The sequence below is a fragment of the Sturnira hondurensis genome, unplaced genomic scaffold (genome assembly GCF_014824575.4).
Source record: "Sturnira hondurensis isolate 20B ecotype Veracruz unplaced genomic scaffold, ASM1482457v3 Scaffold0013515, whole genome shotgun sequence".
NCBI classification, from domain to species: domain Eukaryota; kingdom Metazoa; phylum Chordata; class Mammalia; order Chiroptera; family Phyllostomidae; genus Sturnira; species Sturnira hondurensis.
Window position 1 is genome coordinate 1,888,908 of NW_028086146.1, and position 17,700 is coordinate 1,906,607.

A 17,700-nucleotide genomic window follows, 5' to 3' on the forward strand; every position below is an offset into this window, starting at 1 on the left:
TCACTGATGGTCTGAAATCTCTTCTCTTTCAAAGGTGATTTCAGTTTTGGGAAAAGCCAGAAGTCACAGGGCACCAAATCTGGGTTGTAGGGGGACTAAGTCACCTGGGTAATTTGATGTTTCTTCAGAAAACTTGCATGAGACGTGATGCATGATTGGGCATGTTGTCATAATGAAGCCGCCCATCACCAGTTGCCCCTAGCTATAGCCTTCTGAATCATCTGAATAGTTTCCATGGAGAAATGTTCAAGCTTAATGCAAAATTTGAAGCAGATTTGTTGCTCTACTTGCTCAGTCATTTTGAATGTGATGGCCGTACAGTACACATGCTCACTCAATGGCTTCTACCACCCCCACTGACTAATGAAATAAAGTCATCATTGTTCACACATGCACATTCCAGTCTACTCTCCTTGTGGACTGAAGAGTGGATTGGTTACATCAGTCCACCTCATGGACTGCACCAGGTTCGCACCAGTTTACATCAAACTCATGCAAACCATTCTCATTATAAGTCAATGACTGGACTTTTTCTGGACAGACTTTGTATGTATATTTGCATAGATGTATGATACCACTATATATATATATTTATACACCTACATTCTCCTCTGAATAATTTTGAAGAAAATCCAGACATCCATAAATGTTTTATTGTATTTCATTATCATAAATATTTTGTCCATAAATATTTCAGTACTGAAATATTTTTTAACTTGTGTTGGCAACATACAGGGTAGATTTTAAAAAATATTTTCTTAACTCAGTAAAAACAGAGTGGCAAATATTATCCAAGAATTCTTTAACAATCCTTTCAAAAAATAAAAAGAACTTCATTTTTTCATTCTAAAATTCATCCAAAAAGATTGACAATCATTTTTTCAAGCTGAAGTTCTACTGTTGGAAGGCCAAAAACCATTAAAACAAATACAGGGGTCTGGCATAAATAACACCCTTTTTAATTACAAAATCTTTTATTATGAATCAAAAGCATGTAATCACACTAAAGCACACCATGTGACATTTTAGGTGAAATGTTCAAATTAAAACTATGAATTATTACGCCCATATTATTACCCTACCAACCACACTCAAGCAGGCCTTACTCTCCCTGGACCCTGTATTATGCAGCGATTCTTAAAAAGGAAGATCAGAAAATCCCCAGAAATTGTGGCTTTCTTTAAAGAGTTTAGAGGGAAGAATATAGCATTTGGAAGAAGAGGAGACCTTTTTTTATTGCCAGTGATAATAAGCGGAGAGCAGCAGGGAGACCTGAAGTTCAGATCCTCTTGGCTCTGTGACCTTGAACAAATTATTGTATTTCTCTTAGGCTTTGTTTCCGCAACTGTAAGCCAGGGACAATAATTCCTCACAGTGATGTGATTAAATGAGTCAGAAAATGAGAGGATTCTGGTTTGTGGGGGTTCAGAAAGATGGCTTGCCTTCCTGACTTTGGTGCACTGTGGTGCCCCAGTGGGAAGCCGTGTGCCTTGTCTCTATGGCCTGGCTGCCATAGGTTCCAACCTGAGGCCCATACCCTTCCTCTCAAAGCCCATCAGAGTCCAGGGCATTCATCAGAATATCTCTAACACACAAGGAAACCGGCTGTGGTTGCTTAGATACTGTGAATCCTTGGATCCAAAAGGGCAAATGAGGCTCAAAATTATAGTCTGGAGCACATCATCACACCCCTGTTAGTATTACCTATTGAAGGGCAATTGATTTACATTCTTGATCATTGCAGCAATGGCAAGAAAATGCCTTTGTTTTTTTCTATATTATTGAAAATATATTCTAAACTGTAGTTATTCCTTCTGCCTACGTAAACAGAGAATAATAAGAAAATTTAATTTTTCTTCAGAGTCAAGTTATTTCAGTGTGTTGGAATAACTATGAATGTCAATTAAGAGTGTTGGCTACTCTAATTGTTGGAGTTGTCAGAATTTGGGTTAAATATGAATTGGCCCAGAATATTTCTTAAAAGTTTAGATTTAGTCCAATATCAGATTTTCTTGTAATTTACCATTTTATTCACAAAGGAGATTGGAAAAGAGGACAGAAATCTAGTTCTCTTTCAGTTAAGGTTGAATAAAGTGTTACTTCTTTGTATTTGAATTTTATTTTAGGTTTGGCTGAATGCAAATTTTTATTTGAATTGCATGTACAATTATATTGTAAACATTAACTTTGGTTGTAGGATATTTTCTTATAAGACTAGGATTTTCTGAGTTTATCATTTCCCTACCATAAAGTGGAATTTACATCAGCCTAAATTCATGGGTCTAAGGTATTACAGACACAGTCATTTATAGATACACCTATTTTACTGTATTAATTGATAGGTGTATCTGGATAGGCTTATATTTCCTTAAGCAGTGCTTTTGCTTCTGTCAGGATGTAACTAAAAGAGAATTTCTTGTTTTCTCTTACTTGCTCCTTTGTAACAATGGACATTTGAGTGTGGCCTTGTCAGATGAGGCCACTAAGAGTGTGTTTCTCTAAAGCATCAGATTGAAGTGGGCTTGGCGTTGTTAAGTAAAGAAGTAGCAGGAATGATTGCAAAATTCATAAAACATAATTAAATTTGATATTTGAGGATAATGCTATTTAGAGTTTTCTGGAAAACACATGTGTTTTATTATTCAGTCCCTAAGCCAACACACCTGTTCATATATGCTTGTATTTGTATGAATACTCACACAAACTAAGAAAAATAATAATGACAACATTGTCTCTCAGCAGTACAGCTATCATCCCTGAGAAGTTATGCTGTATTATGGGACAAGTATTCCCCCTTTCCACTGATTTGTATGATAGATGAGCCCCATAAACACTCTAATGCACACAGTGAGTCAACAGTGGTAAAGTCCAATTGGTTACAGGGGATTTTATTTTTAAAAGCTCATCTCTGTGAGGCGACACAACCAATTTAAAGCATTTCATTTCAGTGAAATTTCCGTAATCAGAAAGACATACTCCTGACTGTGTCATTTATATCCTAGCTCCCTTACTGCCATTTTTGAGTGGTAATTCTTAAACATGGCTACAGGAGTCCTTCACTAGAGTGGCACTGCCCCTTAGAAGGCACTTTAAAATGTCAGGGAATTTGGGGTTGACACAGTTTCCGGTGCTGCTGATTGGCACAGGCGAGGAGGCAGGAATGTTGCTATTCAACCATGTGCAGCGTGGTTTCGAATGAATAGCCTGGCCCAGATGCCAATCACATCCCTTAGAAAACAGTGCTCTGACTTTGTTTGTTACCTTGAGTTTTCTTTTTGCTATTTCTCCCAAACATTTTCAGTGGCTCACCCTGATTCAGAAGAGCCACGTTTCCAAGATACTCTGTCCTGGTGAAAAGACATGTGTAAGATTCAAAATGTTTAACAACCTGTGAAGACTTTGGTGTCCTAAATCCACAGCACAGGCTGGGTGTCAGCCCTCCTATATCTCCTTCAGATCCTCAAGTCACTTGCTGTTGGGTAGTTAACTCTTCCTCATACCTAACTCCATATGCCCTGAATCTGTTCTCTCCTGGGTGAGGACCAAAATCACTGTCTATGTTAGAGCTCTCAGCGTATTCAAACACTGGAAATGGACTTGAGTTGACGACTCCACTATAATGGCTGTAAGGAAGCTATTTCGCATTTGGAGAGATACACTGACCTGCTTAACCGGCAGAACTGACTCGTGAAGTCAGTCACTTTCCAGTTTAGCAGCCCCCGCTCTTAGCACCGCTGCTTAGCATGTTTCAGTCTCAGGGACTAGAAGTGTGCTCAACAGAGGGAGCTCCCCGGTCAGCGTGCTGGGTGCTCAGAGAAATCCAACAGTTCACAATCAGTAGCTGATTGGGGGGGTACAGGCAGAGGCCCAGAAATGTAGTTATTTACCAATAGGTCCCCGAAGAGCCTACTCACTAGAATTCATTGCCCAAGGAATATGTTAATAAATTAAGGTTCTAGTAGATCAATGAGTTCAAAACTGAATCCAAATAAAACTCTAATTACTTATCTATAAATTCCTGAGAATTATTTTGTAAATAAGGGAACAGAGCAGTAGTGTAAATCTTGAGTGAATGAATAAATTCATGAAATAAAACATCACAAAACAATGGTTTTTAAAAAATTCATCTTTCATTTCTGGTGTTTGTCTCCCATTTCCCTGGACTGCAATAGACACCTTTTATGTATGAGTATTTTCCTATTGTTAAATTATGAACTTAACTTACCTGGGAAATTCAGCACAGATTGTCTAAAGAGCACCATAAATCCTTAAGAGATTTAGCAACCTTTCTGACATCAAAACGATGTTAATGTACATAGTACGAGCTCAATAAAGAGATGCTGGTTTGGCATGAAAGAGATTTAAGTGATTTGACCCAGTCATATTACTATAAAAAATGTGTGAATTTACAGTTTTTTAAAAGTTTCAAAACTGTTTTGGCAATAATAGTATCATTGAAATAACATATAGCATGACAGGAGGCTACTTTAAAGGCTTATGATCATTTATATATAAAGAAATAATATATTGTAAGTATATACATACTACTTATTTTTATTCTTATGATTGTTAAGTCAGCCTCATTGCCTTGTATTCATACCAAATACAGAGAGGCCAAGCCTGCAGTGGTCAACAGTAGCACGGAGACGGAGGCAGGTGGCAAAGGGAAGATGGAAGGTGTGAGATACACAAGAGTTTCTTGGGAAAGCTTTCCATTTTGAGTGAGTTAGATACCCACACAGTAAGAGTTCTCGGGAAACCACTGGGTCCCTTGCCCACTGTCAACACTGCAAACCTAGCATAACACTCTTCCCTTTGAGTCCTGTATAACCCAGAACCATTTTTGTTCATCGGAACACAGGTTCTGCAGCTGTAATGAAGACTTGGTAGGCATGAGCAATGGGGGGATAGGTGGGACAACTGTAACCGAACAACAGTAAAAAAAAAAAAGGACTCAAAACAGTGGATGCCTAAATGAGACAGAAGTTTATTCCTTATGCATATATTATTGTGAACACAAGTCCACATCTGATGTGTCAACCTCGGTGTTGAGAATTCAGGTTTCTTCTTTATTTTGCTCTGCCCATCTCTCTTTTCACGGTCCATGGGAGCTCGCCATCACCTCTACGTTCTGGCCACTAGGAATCAGGAAGGAGCAAGGGAAAATCATAACCCTTCCCTTTAAAGGCACCATGAGAAAGTCATACACACCATTTTGCCTTATATACTATGTGCCAATATTTGGTCACATGTTCACATCCAGTTAAAAAGCGGGGTCTAAAATGTAGTCTTTATCCTGGGCAAACACAGAACCAGCTAAAAACTCTATCACTACAAAGGAAAGGAAGAATAAATATTGGGGTACAACTAGCAGATTTTTGCCACCCCTTTTCAGCACAGCATTCCAAATGGTTCTTAAGAAGTTGCTGGAGTGGGCACATGAGATAAAATGTATCTGCCATTCATAAATAGGATACATCTAGTTGTTCCAATATCACCGGGGAGCCTTTGCCATAAATAGATCCTGTAGTGTGTGCTTCATGTCTTGCTCTTTCACGCTGCATCTGTGAGTTTTTTAGTGATATGTAGTTGAAGAGTCTTTCACTGGCTCTGGAAATTGGAATTTCCCTGTGGAATCAGACTGAGACAAGCTGTCTAAAATTATATAGATTATTTTGGACCGTCCTGGTTTAGTTAACTAACTTGAGCAGATCTCTGCACATGCCACACTATGCATAATACATGTGCGTTCCATAATGAAGCCTTAGCCGTATATTTTATTCCACATTATTTGGTAACAGTTAAAATCCCAAGATTTTACAAATTAATAGAATAAGTTCTATGTTTCTGTAACACCATACAGTTAATATTTATGTTTCAAATATAAATTCTGAAAAATACAACCTACGCATGACTGTAATCTTCGCAACACACAGGGGAATGGAGATTGGCCGGCTTCTGGAATCCATCCTGAGAAGGAACGGTTATAACTGGGCTTTGGCCCCACCAAGGGGAAAGGGCAAAGGGAGTAAGAACAGCTCACCTTTCAACTCTGTGGAGGAAACATTTGATGAGACTTGATAAGCAGATGAGCCTATCCAACTTGACATTTCTACATTTTAATAATCCCTAAATGATAACTAATAATTTGGCAAGATATAGCTGAAGGACTCTTGAAACCCTCGGAATGCCAGTAAATACATAATTGGGAGTATTTGCTGACCATGACAATTATTAAGATTAATTTTTGGAGCTTCTCTTCATAAATGATGAATGGGTCACCTGTTTTAGAGACCAAGGTACAATGTCATTATCACTCCAACCTCAGTTCGTTTTTCTTTCAGTTTTAGCTCATGCTATTCAATAAAACTTAAAAGGTAGGGCTTTTCAGTAGTTGGGATATCCCTTCTATCTCACTAAGGGAATAAAGCCAAGAAAGATCTGTTGCCTTACAGATTTAGTGAAACTAAAGGCAACTGCTTTGAAAATAAACCTCCCTTTCCCACCCTGGATACTCTATATGTAGACAGGTTTTTTTTTTTACTTTGTTTCTGCCTTACCTAGCATATTTTCCTTCATCTTCATATAATAGCAAACTCAGAGCTGTTGTGACTCTTTAATTCATGCAAGCTGAGTTTCTGTACAAAATAGATTCAAAGTATAGAAGCCCCACTACAGACAAAATAACTACAAAACACTACAAACAAATAGTTTGTAAATGGTTTGTTTCTACAAATTTGTTCATAGAAAAACACTACAAACAAACAGCAGCACTAAGCAAATACTTGCCATCCTGAGAAAGGGCTAATTTCCATAATTATCAAAAAGCATGTACAAGTCCAAAAGAAAACTATAAGAAAATGGGCAAAATCTAGCAACAGAAAGATCACAGGGAAGAAAGTACAAATACTCAGCCTCACTCAAAATTAAAGAAGTGAATATTAAGAAAAACAAAATGTTTTTTAATGTACCAGATTGGCAAAACACAGTTTTAAAGCATCTACTGTTGATAAGGGTAGTATCTGGACATATGTACTGGTGTGTGTGAAAACATGAGCAACCTTATTTGGAAGATGGCTTAGAGTCCCTATTAAATTTTTTTATTAATTTTTTTAATTTAATTATTGTTGAAGTACAGTTTTCTGTCCCTTACTCCCATCCCAGCCCGCCCTCCAAGTGCTCCCCACCTCCCTCCCATTTCCGCCCCCCTTAGTTGTTGTCCATGTGTCCTCTATACTAGTTCCTGCAAATCTTTCCCCCTTTTCCCCCTGAAATCCCCTCCCCTCTCCCCTCTAGTCCTATTAAATTTTAAATGCACACATCCTTTGGCCCTGTAATTTTACCTCTAGGAATTTATACTATGCATATTATTGCAATGAGTAAAGTACTAAAAAAATTGAAACTCAGAGATTCACTAATAAGTGACTAATTAAATTACATGCAGACAAACAATAAAAAAAACTCTGAAGTGACTATGAATAATGCAATAGCTCTATTTGAGCTCAAATAGAAAGATATTCAAGGGTAAATTTATTTTTTTAAAGTTAAAAAACTGTGTGTTTACTATCACATTTATGTTTTTTTTTAAATTTCATGCACATGCACACAAACTAATAAAATATCTGAAAGGACACAGGTGAACAATTATTAGTTATAGCTTCTAGGGAGTGAGACTTGAAGTGGGAAAGCTAATATGAAAATTGACATTTTTTCACTTACACCTTTTAAAAACTTAACATTGTTTTTTACAATGAGTAACTATATATTTTATAATAGAAAAAAAGGTGGGGAAAGAAGAGAGGAGAGGAGGGGGAGGGAGGGGGAGGGAAGGGGAGAGGGAAGAAAGATGGGAAGAAAGGAATGGGGAAGGGTGGGAGGGAGGAAGAAAGAAAGCACTCGGAAGTGGTCAGCCCATCCATGTAAGGTAGGAGTTTAGTGCCTTCTTCCCCCAAGTGCATATACTGTGTCATTCTTGATCTGTGTATAAGGAGCCAGCATGACTGTGTTTGGCATACCTGGTCACGTCTTGCTCACTCAGCCTGCTGGCAATCCTCCGCTCCTAAGACAAAAGGAAAGAGTCAAGTCAGAAAACCTAAGGGAAGAGACTGGTTAAGGACACATGATAGAGAATAATCCTATCTAATCCTATAAAAAGGGTATGTGTAAAAATTATGAGACCAGGGAAACAGGTTTGATGCTTAAATTTGATAATACCTAAACTAAAAGTAAAATTATCTTCCCTCTTAGGAGTTGGTGAGTGACAAAACAGCCTAAATTTATCCCCGATCCTTAGTCATAACCAGCTATCTTAACATAATAGGGCTACTGAAGATTCCCTCCTGTTGTATCTCTGACATGAGTACAGTCTCCTAGAGTTGGAATTGTCTGTCCTTCATCACGCCCCAGGGGGTGCCATGCCCCTCCTCTCTGGGTCCTGCTCCCTGTGGTGGGAACTGGCTCGCTCAACAGCTCATTCAACAGCTGTTTCATGCTGAAGATTGTAGTGCTCACTGTGGCAACAGTGGCCCCCGTTCTAGTCTTCATTCCTCTGTACTTTTAAGGTGCTTCGTATGGAGCCAAAGTACCTATCAGGAGTTCCTCGGCTTTTCAAAATGTGACAAAAAATGAGAACTCAAACTACCTTTCATTTAAAATAAACTGGTTTCTGTCTTATACATTTCCCCGTGACAGTGCTTCTCTTACTCTACCAGCGTTTGGCTTGTGTGCTTGCAATACACAAAGCGCTGTAGGGGGTACAAGATAAATAAGACCAAGCTCACCCTCGAAGAACTTAGAGTTTTACAGACGCATTAATAATTCGTGTTCACTGAGTGCTATTCTCAACACTTTACAAGAAAAAAAGCTATTTAGTTCTTAGAACAACCCTCTGCTGGGATGGGAGTAAAAGGCAGAAAACTGTACTTGAACAACAATTAAAATTAAAAATAATAATAATAATAATAACCCTCTGCTGGGATGGGAGTAAAAGGCAGAAAACTGTACTTGAACAACAATTAAAATTAAAAATAATAATAATAATAATAACCCTATGAAGTGGGTACCATTATTGTTACCCCCAAGGTTCAAAAAGAAAACCGAGAGGCAGAGAAATCAAGTACCAGCCCCAAGGTCAGACTGCGTCAGTGCCCCAAGCACTGTGTTCTGCTGCCTCCCGGTACACAAAGAGCCGCACTACAAAGCAGCAAGTGTTAAATGCCCTTCAGTGATGAAAAGTACAATAGGAATTCGAACAGAGAGCACATGAGGGGCAGTTCATAAGAGTACAAGGCCAAAGTATTTTAAGGAAGATTTTGATAGGTGCAATGCAGGCAATAATGGCAATGGATATAGGAGAAATTTTTCAACACCCAGAAATATAGTGAACAGCGTGTGGTCTAATTAAATGTATTTTATTTTCATTAAATCATTTATCCTTCCTGAATATGCAAATTTTCTGTTGCAAATATAAACTAGCATTACATGTAAACTAGGATTAATTTTTTTAGGAAATACTATCATAAAGTTCAAAGAAAAAGTTATCTCTGTTTTATTGTTTACCTTTTATCAACTCTTCTTAAGAGTTAATTATATTCTATAATTTACCTTCCTTATATAGGAAGGTAAATTATAGAATAATATGCACTATTATTCTATATGAATGTACTATTGATATATATATAGGTATATCTATAGATAGATAGATACATAGATAGATAGATGATAGATAGATAGACAAATATTCCATCAGTTCACTGCCTTAATTTTTCAGATAGGAAAGTCCACTCGGAAAAGGTCAGTGGCCTGCCTAAACTTACTCAGTGAATTAAGTGGGCCGCCTTTATCTGAACCCAGAGCTCTGTACTTCCAGTCTGCAGCTCTTTGCTCGGCATGGTCACAGCCTTAGCTTGGGACATATTTTTCTTATTTCATTTCATTTGGCACCAGAGAAACCCAAATCAGAAAAAGGTTTTCCAGGCACCTGAGCAAGGAGCAAAAACAGGATTCCTAGGGCATCAAGCTCATTTGATGTAAAATCCTTATGCTTTTATTCCCTCCTTCTCCTCTTGAGAACATTCCTTCCACTATGTCCTGAAGGGTAATTGAGGAAATATCAAGACATTTGGGGTCACAACCGATAGATACCTGATATCCAGACTGTGGTTGATCTTTCTAAAATGTTATGGTAACTTTTGTTCACTAGGATTTGGTAACTGGGGGGGATAAAGAAAGAAACTGAAAACACGACTGCACTGTTCCCTCTGCAGGAAAAACATAGCTAAGCCAATGTGCGTGTGTCTCCATAAACAAATGCTCATGCCACATTTCCAACAGGGTTTGTGTTGGTGTCTATTTGAGGCTTCGCTCACAGTATTTAGCAAGTGGTCTAATTGTTGCACACTGCGGCAGAACAGCCCACAGAGACCTGTGCTCACAAGCTGAATTTATGTTCTCAGGGACGTGCTAATTAGTAACTTTCTGGAAAATATACAGTAGTCACTCTTGGTTTGTTATTTTTCAAACTATTAAGAATCCAAAGGAACAAATCTTATATTTTATGCTTCGAGGGACATTGCTTTCTACTTTTCCCAATGAGTACATCCTTATGAAAGGCAACTCTGCCAGGTTATGGGCAGTGAGAATTTACCAAGTTCCATGAAAAGTGGGGTGAGACCCTACAATGCTGGTCACCAATCATCTACCCCTGCCCAACCACCAACTGTCAACACCTGCCACAGTTTGAGGCTGCTCTACAAGGTCGGCTTGGAAGCTAGGGCCAGAAGACCTAACTTGAAGGTCTAGGGCCCTCTATAGAGGTTGTTTTTAGGGAAGGAACAAAAAATGGGCAGAGCAGAACCACTCAAGCTCATGGGATTCTCCTCTGAAGCCTACCTTTGAAAATGAGAAACTGCCTGAGTCATCTAGCCAAAAGCTAGCTTATTCAGTAAGTTAACAACTCCAGAGACATGATTTACCATTAAATTTATCATTCAGTGAGGGGTAGAATAGCCAAATTGGTAGGAAACCTATTATAATGAAATAGCTTTGATGACTTTTTGAAGATAAAGAGATAGAAAAATAAAAAGAAAGATGATAAGGATATATATGACATAGGTATAACTTATATATATATATATGATTATATCTATTTATCTCTCTAATTAGTCACTTTCTGAGCCAACCAGAGAAAGAGAAGAAAAGGAAATGTGGGAATCTCTTCAGTAAATAATATTATGTATATTGAGCGACATGTGGACATTCATTTCAATTTGTCTTTGAAAAGAGAAAAGTGCTTCTTTTAGGTCAAAAGTAGCTAATTACCTGAGAATAGTACACATACCTCCAGAAATTAGAAAGATGTTTTTAAAAGTAGGGAAGGGAGCATCCAGTTCTGGTTCAGTCTTGAAAGACACAGATTTGAAAGATTTGTGATTATTATAAGTAATATTGCAATTCACATTTCTTGAGGAGTTTACTAAATACTAAGTATTGTTTCAGTCACTGTACATGAACGGTACTCAACCCTTGGTCCACCACCGCAATCCTCTAGGCTGAAACAGAGTAGTGAAGGATACTTCCTCCAGAAGAGGGAATGTGGATTTTAAGGACCTATGTACAGAACTGAGGAAGTGATGAGACTTCTGTAGGTGGTGCAGGAGGGCTACTTGATGCTGGGCATATGTCTGAATGTGCAACTTGTGTTGCCATCACATGTGTAAATTTATATAAATTGGGTGATCAGTCTGCTTTAATAAAATGTGTATCCAACCATTGGGTTGTAGAAATTTCAAAGATTTTATTTTTTGACAGGATGCCTGCCGTTTTTCTCTCTTGATTCCCGCTTGTTTTATTCATTTTGGGGTAGTTGCCAATTAGACCAAATTGGTAAGTATAACTGATGGACAACATGAATTTCCTCTTAAACCCCAACCAAGAAAAGTAACCATAGAAACATTTATTTCTTTTAGAAATTTCTAACAATATCCTTTCCAGTGACTGTTGTTTATCTTTGTCTCTTCTAAAACATCCAAACACATCAGAGATTAGTTACTCCCTATTATTTATTATCCTAAAATATACATAAGATAGGATGGATGGAAATGAGCATTTATTGAGGTCCTCACATGTTCCAGGCACCATGCGTGGCATTTTTATACATATTACCTCTTTTAATACAAAAATATTCAAGGAGGGCATTATTATCTTCCTAGGCTGATGTGATTCTAAACCACTTGCTCCTTTCTCCCTACAGAAGAGTTATTTCATTCAACAAGACACTCCCCCAATATTCTGTTACATTGGAGGATTTGTAGGGCATTATTTATTCAATAACTACAGTCATACTTCAGTATTCATCATTTCAGAGATCTCATCAAACTCTGTGCTCTTGCATTTTGACAAGAAAAAAATGCTTCCGCACTTGTCGCTTGCTTGGGACTTGTCACACTTGCTAGAACTCGTATGCGTCACTACACCATCCTACAAGAGACAATGTTTCATTATTCAGTACTCATGGGTTTCAGGACTCATCACAGGCTCCAGAACAAATTAACAATGAGTCCTGAGATACCACTGTATGTGAACACAAACTAGGCCAGACACATTTTTGAGCATTGGTTTAGTTGGAATTAGTCATTGGAAGGGCTTTGGGCAGAGGATGGTGATCAGTAGAAAGATAGTGGAGGAACGCAAGGCTACGGCATGAGGGGGAGGTAGGATGGTATGATGGCCTGGAGGGTGGGGTGGAGACACACAGAGGAGCTCCTGTTCCTGTTCCCATGGCTACCGTCTTTCTTCATGTGACTCGTGGACTTCCCTTTGTCATCCTATGCCTGAGAATATATGAAGGAGGCTGGGAAGGCAAAGGGACGTTCAATTGTCATCACCAGCATCTTTTTGATCATTGCACCATCATCAAATGCATTGGGGTAACCATGACATGAAATTTTCCATCTTTGAGCCCATAACTGTTCCATGAGACAAATAACAACTCTGTAAGTTAGAGGTCATAGTAGAACTTCACCCAGGGAATTCTGAAAGTAAGAAGCAGTGAATGTATATTTTCATAGACTGACAGGCCTGGGTTCAAATCACAAGACTTGAAAGGGAAGCTAAACTTTCTCTGGGCAGGTTACATGTGTATCAAGAACATATCATTGCCATCTGTGGGTGTTCTAACTTGTTCAGCCCAATCATTCAGACTTTTTACTGCTGGTAGAAACCAATCAAGTCAAAGACCATCCAAAATACAAATGCCAAATTCATAATCAGTGAACTTTAGATGTGATGAATTGACATTTTTCAGATGTTTTCAACTGAATGTGCTTTTCAAAGTTCTCTCTGCCTTTTAAAGAATTTTCCCTCTAAAGAATAAGTTGAGTGAAGAAGACAGCGCAGTTTAAACATCTACTCTCTCTTCATCTTGGCTTGACACAGTTGTCTGTGTCACTGAAATATTTGTCATGCTAGTTAATGGAAAGTCTCTTTGTCAATCAAGACAACAATAGAGTCAAACAAAAACATTGGAAGAGTAGAACAAATTTTAGTGATATGGATTTCTTAAGGTTTGCCTGTCTTGTTTATCTGACTCATTTTCCAATTCAAGCCAGGAGCCCTCTCTTTTTGGAGAAAGAGACTTTTCCGAATTAGAGTTACTCACTCAGGCACTGGGGCAATTCCTGTAAACAAATGCCTGAATGGAAGAAGTGTCCAAGAAGTGTCCACTACTCTGATAAGATCTTAGATTCTTTGACATGCAGGGAAGAATGCTGAGATCTCCTTGCAGATCAGAAAGATTTGAGTTGCAAATGTTTGACTGGCATTTGGTCTCAAAGTCAGTGAAGTTTACTTTGCTGGTCAGATCTAACGGGTTCCTTTGACGATAACAAACCTCCTTTCTGGGACCCAATCTCTTCCTTGTTTCACCACCAAAAGAACTTTTATATCTCTTTATCTCTTGTTTTGCTAGCTTCTTCTCCTTCAATAATGCATGTAGGCCTTATGTTCCACCCATTCCAAGCTATTTGCAGCCTCCTGTAAATGACATAACTTGTCAAATATGCTTTTGTCCTGTCTTGACATTTGGTGAAATTGCAGCCTTTCCTCTACTCTACTTACTGGCAAAAACCTTTTCTTCTAGGAAATCTGAACACAAACCACACACGCACACACACACCCCATGATGCTTTTAGGCTCCGTTATTCATCACATCCTCCATACCCCCACAGCACTCTATGCAAACCTCTGTCATAGCACTGCCCCTTTCTGATAGAGCGGTTGTCTGTCCGCCTGTCTGCACTGCCCCATCACCTGTAGACTGTGAGTTCCTTGTGAGCAGAGGCTGAGTCTTACCCATTTTTGTCATCCTATAAGCCAAGCACAATGCCTGGCCCATGCAGGTAGGTGCTTAATAAATTTTTATTGTAAACCCTGATATTTGGCTTTCTGGCCTTATTTTTAGATCTGATGCCCAGTCTGACATAAAAATATAATAGACAAGCTTAGATATTAAAAGCCAGAAAGGAAGGACTAATGATAAAACAGGACTAATGATAATGCCTAGAAAGACTTGGGGAGGACACGTGAACAGGGGCGTGCCCAGGCAAGGGCCACCACGCATGCTTCTGTTGTGTGCACGAAAGCGTTTACTCGGGGAAATTTTACCGTGTTCCTCTTCGTGTTGGTAAGTCATTTTTATCCGGTGAATTTAGAGAGATTAAGGATACATTTTTTTAGCTCTCCATGCCATCATGGCTCATTACTTCCATTTCCACAGAAAAAGAAATACCTGTGGGTTTTACCTCAGTTATTTAAAGTGATAGTCGTCCATGTCTGTGTTCAGTCTAGATTAGGATCACTCCATTTCATAGAAATGCATAGGTAACTTTAGAAAGACAAAAAACCTAAAGTTAATGAGAAAACTTGTGCTGTCTGAGTGCTTTTCTGCCATAATCAGCAATTTTACAGTGAGCTATATTTAGAGAAGTTAAAGTATCTCATTCTCCAGGGGGAGTCTCAAAAAAAGTGAACTGAGATTTTAATTTGCTTGAGATGGCTAAGGCCAGGGAATTCAATCATAGGACCCTTCAAAGCCCCTCCCTAGGACTGAAAATATTTTGACCATCCCTTCAAAAAAAGTACTTGGAACATTTCAAGCCATTGAAATGAATGGACCTAAGAGTGGAGTATAATTCACATAGGCTTGCAAAATGACCAGGGATAGTGCTCCCAAGATGTCCCTAATAGAGTTGTCATACATTTTAATGGAATAAAATCTTTTAACCTTGAACCCTTAGCTAAAGATTGTTAGTCCCTGAGAAAAGTGAGGATAATAAACATGTTAGGCCCTATTATTGACCAAATAAGCAAACAGCTGATTTTTTTTTTTTTTTTGGCATCCACGGCTGAAACAAACAAGTGCTCTTTCCCTCACTGAACAGGCTGTCCCTGTTCTGTGAGGAGGCCACGTTTCAGAAGCTGCGTGGAGCGCCACATGCCACAACCCTGCAGGCAAACACTGATGCCCTAAGTCTCTGGTGGAGAGATCAACAATTGTTGTTAGCTAATGAGCCTTGGCCTCTCTGGGTCCACGTGGGGTTCTGTGGGCAATTCCTTCCGGAATGAAGCAGGGTGGAAAAAAACAGGTGCACCTTTGCTAAAACACAAGGATGAGGATTGAACAGTCAGCTTTTCTGGTCATCAAACAAATCTGAGCTGAGCCCTCCTCATTAGCAGCATTTCTCCCATCCGGAGGGAGAACACAGAAAGTGCACACTGAGTCGGGTGCACATCAGAACTTATTATGAAAGCCGGGGGAGATTCTGAAGGAAGCAGCAATTAAGCATGGCGTGCCTGCATCAGGAGTCTGGGGGGCCGTGGGAAGCACACTTCCCCTTGCAAATCCGCTCTGAGATTTGCTTTTTTGCCATGCATGGAGCAGCACTGGTTTTGTTCTGTTGATTTATTTGGTTCCAGTATTCAAGGAATAAGAATCATTGTAGTGAGTGTGAATTACTATTCATAAATTTAGGTATTTAGGAAACATCATGTAGTAAAATCTTTCCTTAATTCAAATAAATCTAATTCTAAACCCCTTTCGATCTCCTTTTTGTAAAATCAATCTTCATCTCTATTAGGTGTCTTTGCCTCTCTCCTCCTCCTCTCTCCCTCTCTCCCTCTTTCCTTCCTCTCTGTCCTACCTCCCACTCTCTCTTTCCTCCTTCCTGTCACTCATCTCTCCATCCCTCCCCCATCTCTCTCTCTGTGTCTCCCTCCCTTCCTCCACCCTTCCTTTTCTCCTTCCTTCTCTCTCCCCTCACCTTCCTTCTCCTGCCTCTCTCTAACCCCACCTTTCTCATACTTACAATATTTCTGCACAATTGGAAAAGGAAGTTAAAATACCTCTTAACATCCCTCACCCAAGGTTACCATTGATATACTAACTGCCTGAGCCTGCTCAGCCTCTCCCAGCCAAAGGCGTGCCTGCATTGAGGAAAACCAGTGGTGTTTTTGCCACAGCTGGTGTTACTGGTGACTAGGGTGCAGCCTCAGAATCAGCACCCCAAGGTGCACTTCACAACAGTCCCCACAGAGCAGATGCCTGTGCCAATCCCACCCTTAGGGAGCTACATTTGGGTGGAAGAAGACAGAAAATAAACAAACAAATAAACAAGAAAGATATGTAGTGTATTACATAGTGGTAGTTCTAGGGAGAGAGAGATAAAGAAGACAGTAAAGGGAGTGAAAGAAAGGAGCAGCAATTTCAACAGAGTGGTGGGAAGACCTCACTAAAAGGGGATATTTGAGTAAAGACTTGGAAAAAGTGAGAGAGCAAGCTATGTGGTATCTTGGGGAAGACCATTTCTAGAAGAGGGAATAGCAATAAGAAAGTGCTGAGGAGGGAACAGGGGTGACATATTTGAAGAACCTTGGGATCCCTGTGTGCCCATGTGGAATGAACAATGAGGAGAGATATAGGAAAGGAGACCAGAGAGGGAACTGGGTCCAGATTCAGGGAGGATTGTAAGACCTTTCATGTCCACAGTCACTCTGGTGGAATGGGAGCTTGCAAAGCTTTGAGCAAAGGAATGAATGGTCTTGTGCATTTCAACAGAATTGTTTTACCACCTGAGTTAAGAGTAGCCTGAATTACAAGCAGGAATGAAAGCAGAGATACCAGTTAATTGAAAGGCTATAATTGGGGCAAATGCTGGTGGTGGCTTAGACTAGGGTTAGGGAAGGGAAAAGTAGTCACATTCTCACTATAATTTGAAGGTAGAGCAGGCAAGATTTACCATTGAATTAGATGTAGGGGATGAGAAAGAAAAGATGCATCAAAGATGACTCCAAGTTTTTTTTAGTGGAGTTGCCATTTACGAGGATGGGAAGATCATGGGGATGAGGACGGTAGGTAGGAGACAATATCAGTTTAGCTTTGGGCATACTGGAGGTGTCTTGTAGCATGTGCAGAGTTGTTGAGAGGGGCACAGTTGTGTGAGGTGACTTCAGTGGAGATATTTGGTCTGGAACGTGAATATGAAAGTTGTCTGTGTGTAGACTGAATATGAAATCATTTGAGTGGATGAGATCGCCAAAGGAGTGTGTGATGATGGGACAGAAGAGGATCAAGAGCTGAGCCTTGGGACAATCCTATCAGAGATCAGGGATATAAGGAGTGGCCAGCAAAGGAGATCAAGAGTGAGC

At 39.4% G+C, this 17,700-nt stretch overlaps 1 protein-coding gene across 1 annotated transcript in view; it reads left to right on the top strand.

The window, feature by feature from the left end:
• Nucleotides 1-17,700, top strand: part of LOC118997821 (transient receptor potential cation channel subfamily M member 3-like) — a 71,170-nt gene that overhangs the window by 38,404 nt on the left and 15,066 nt on the right. Inside the window, exon 5 of the mRNA XM_037061681.1 lies at nt 11,809-11,883. Coding sequence (XP_036917576.1) covers nt 11,809-11,883 — 75 coding nt within the window. The remainder of the gene's footprint in view (nt 1-11,808; nt 11,884-17,700) is intronic.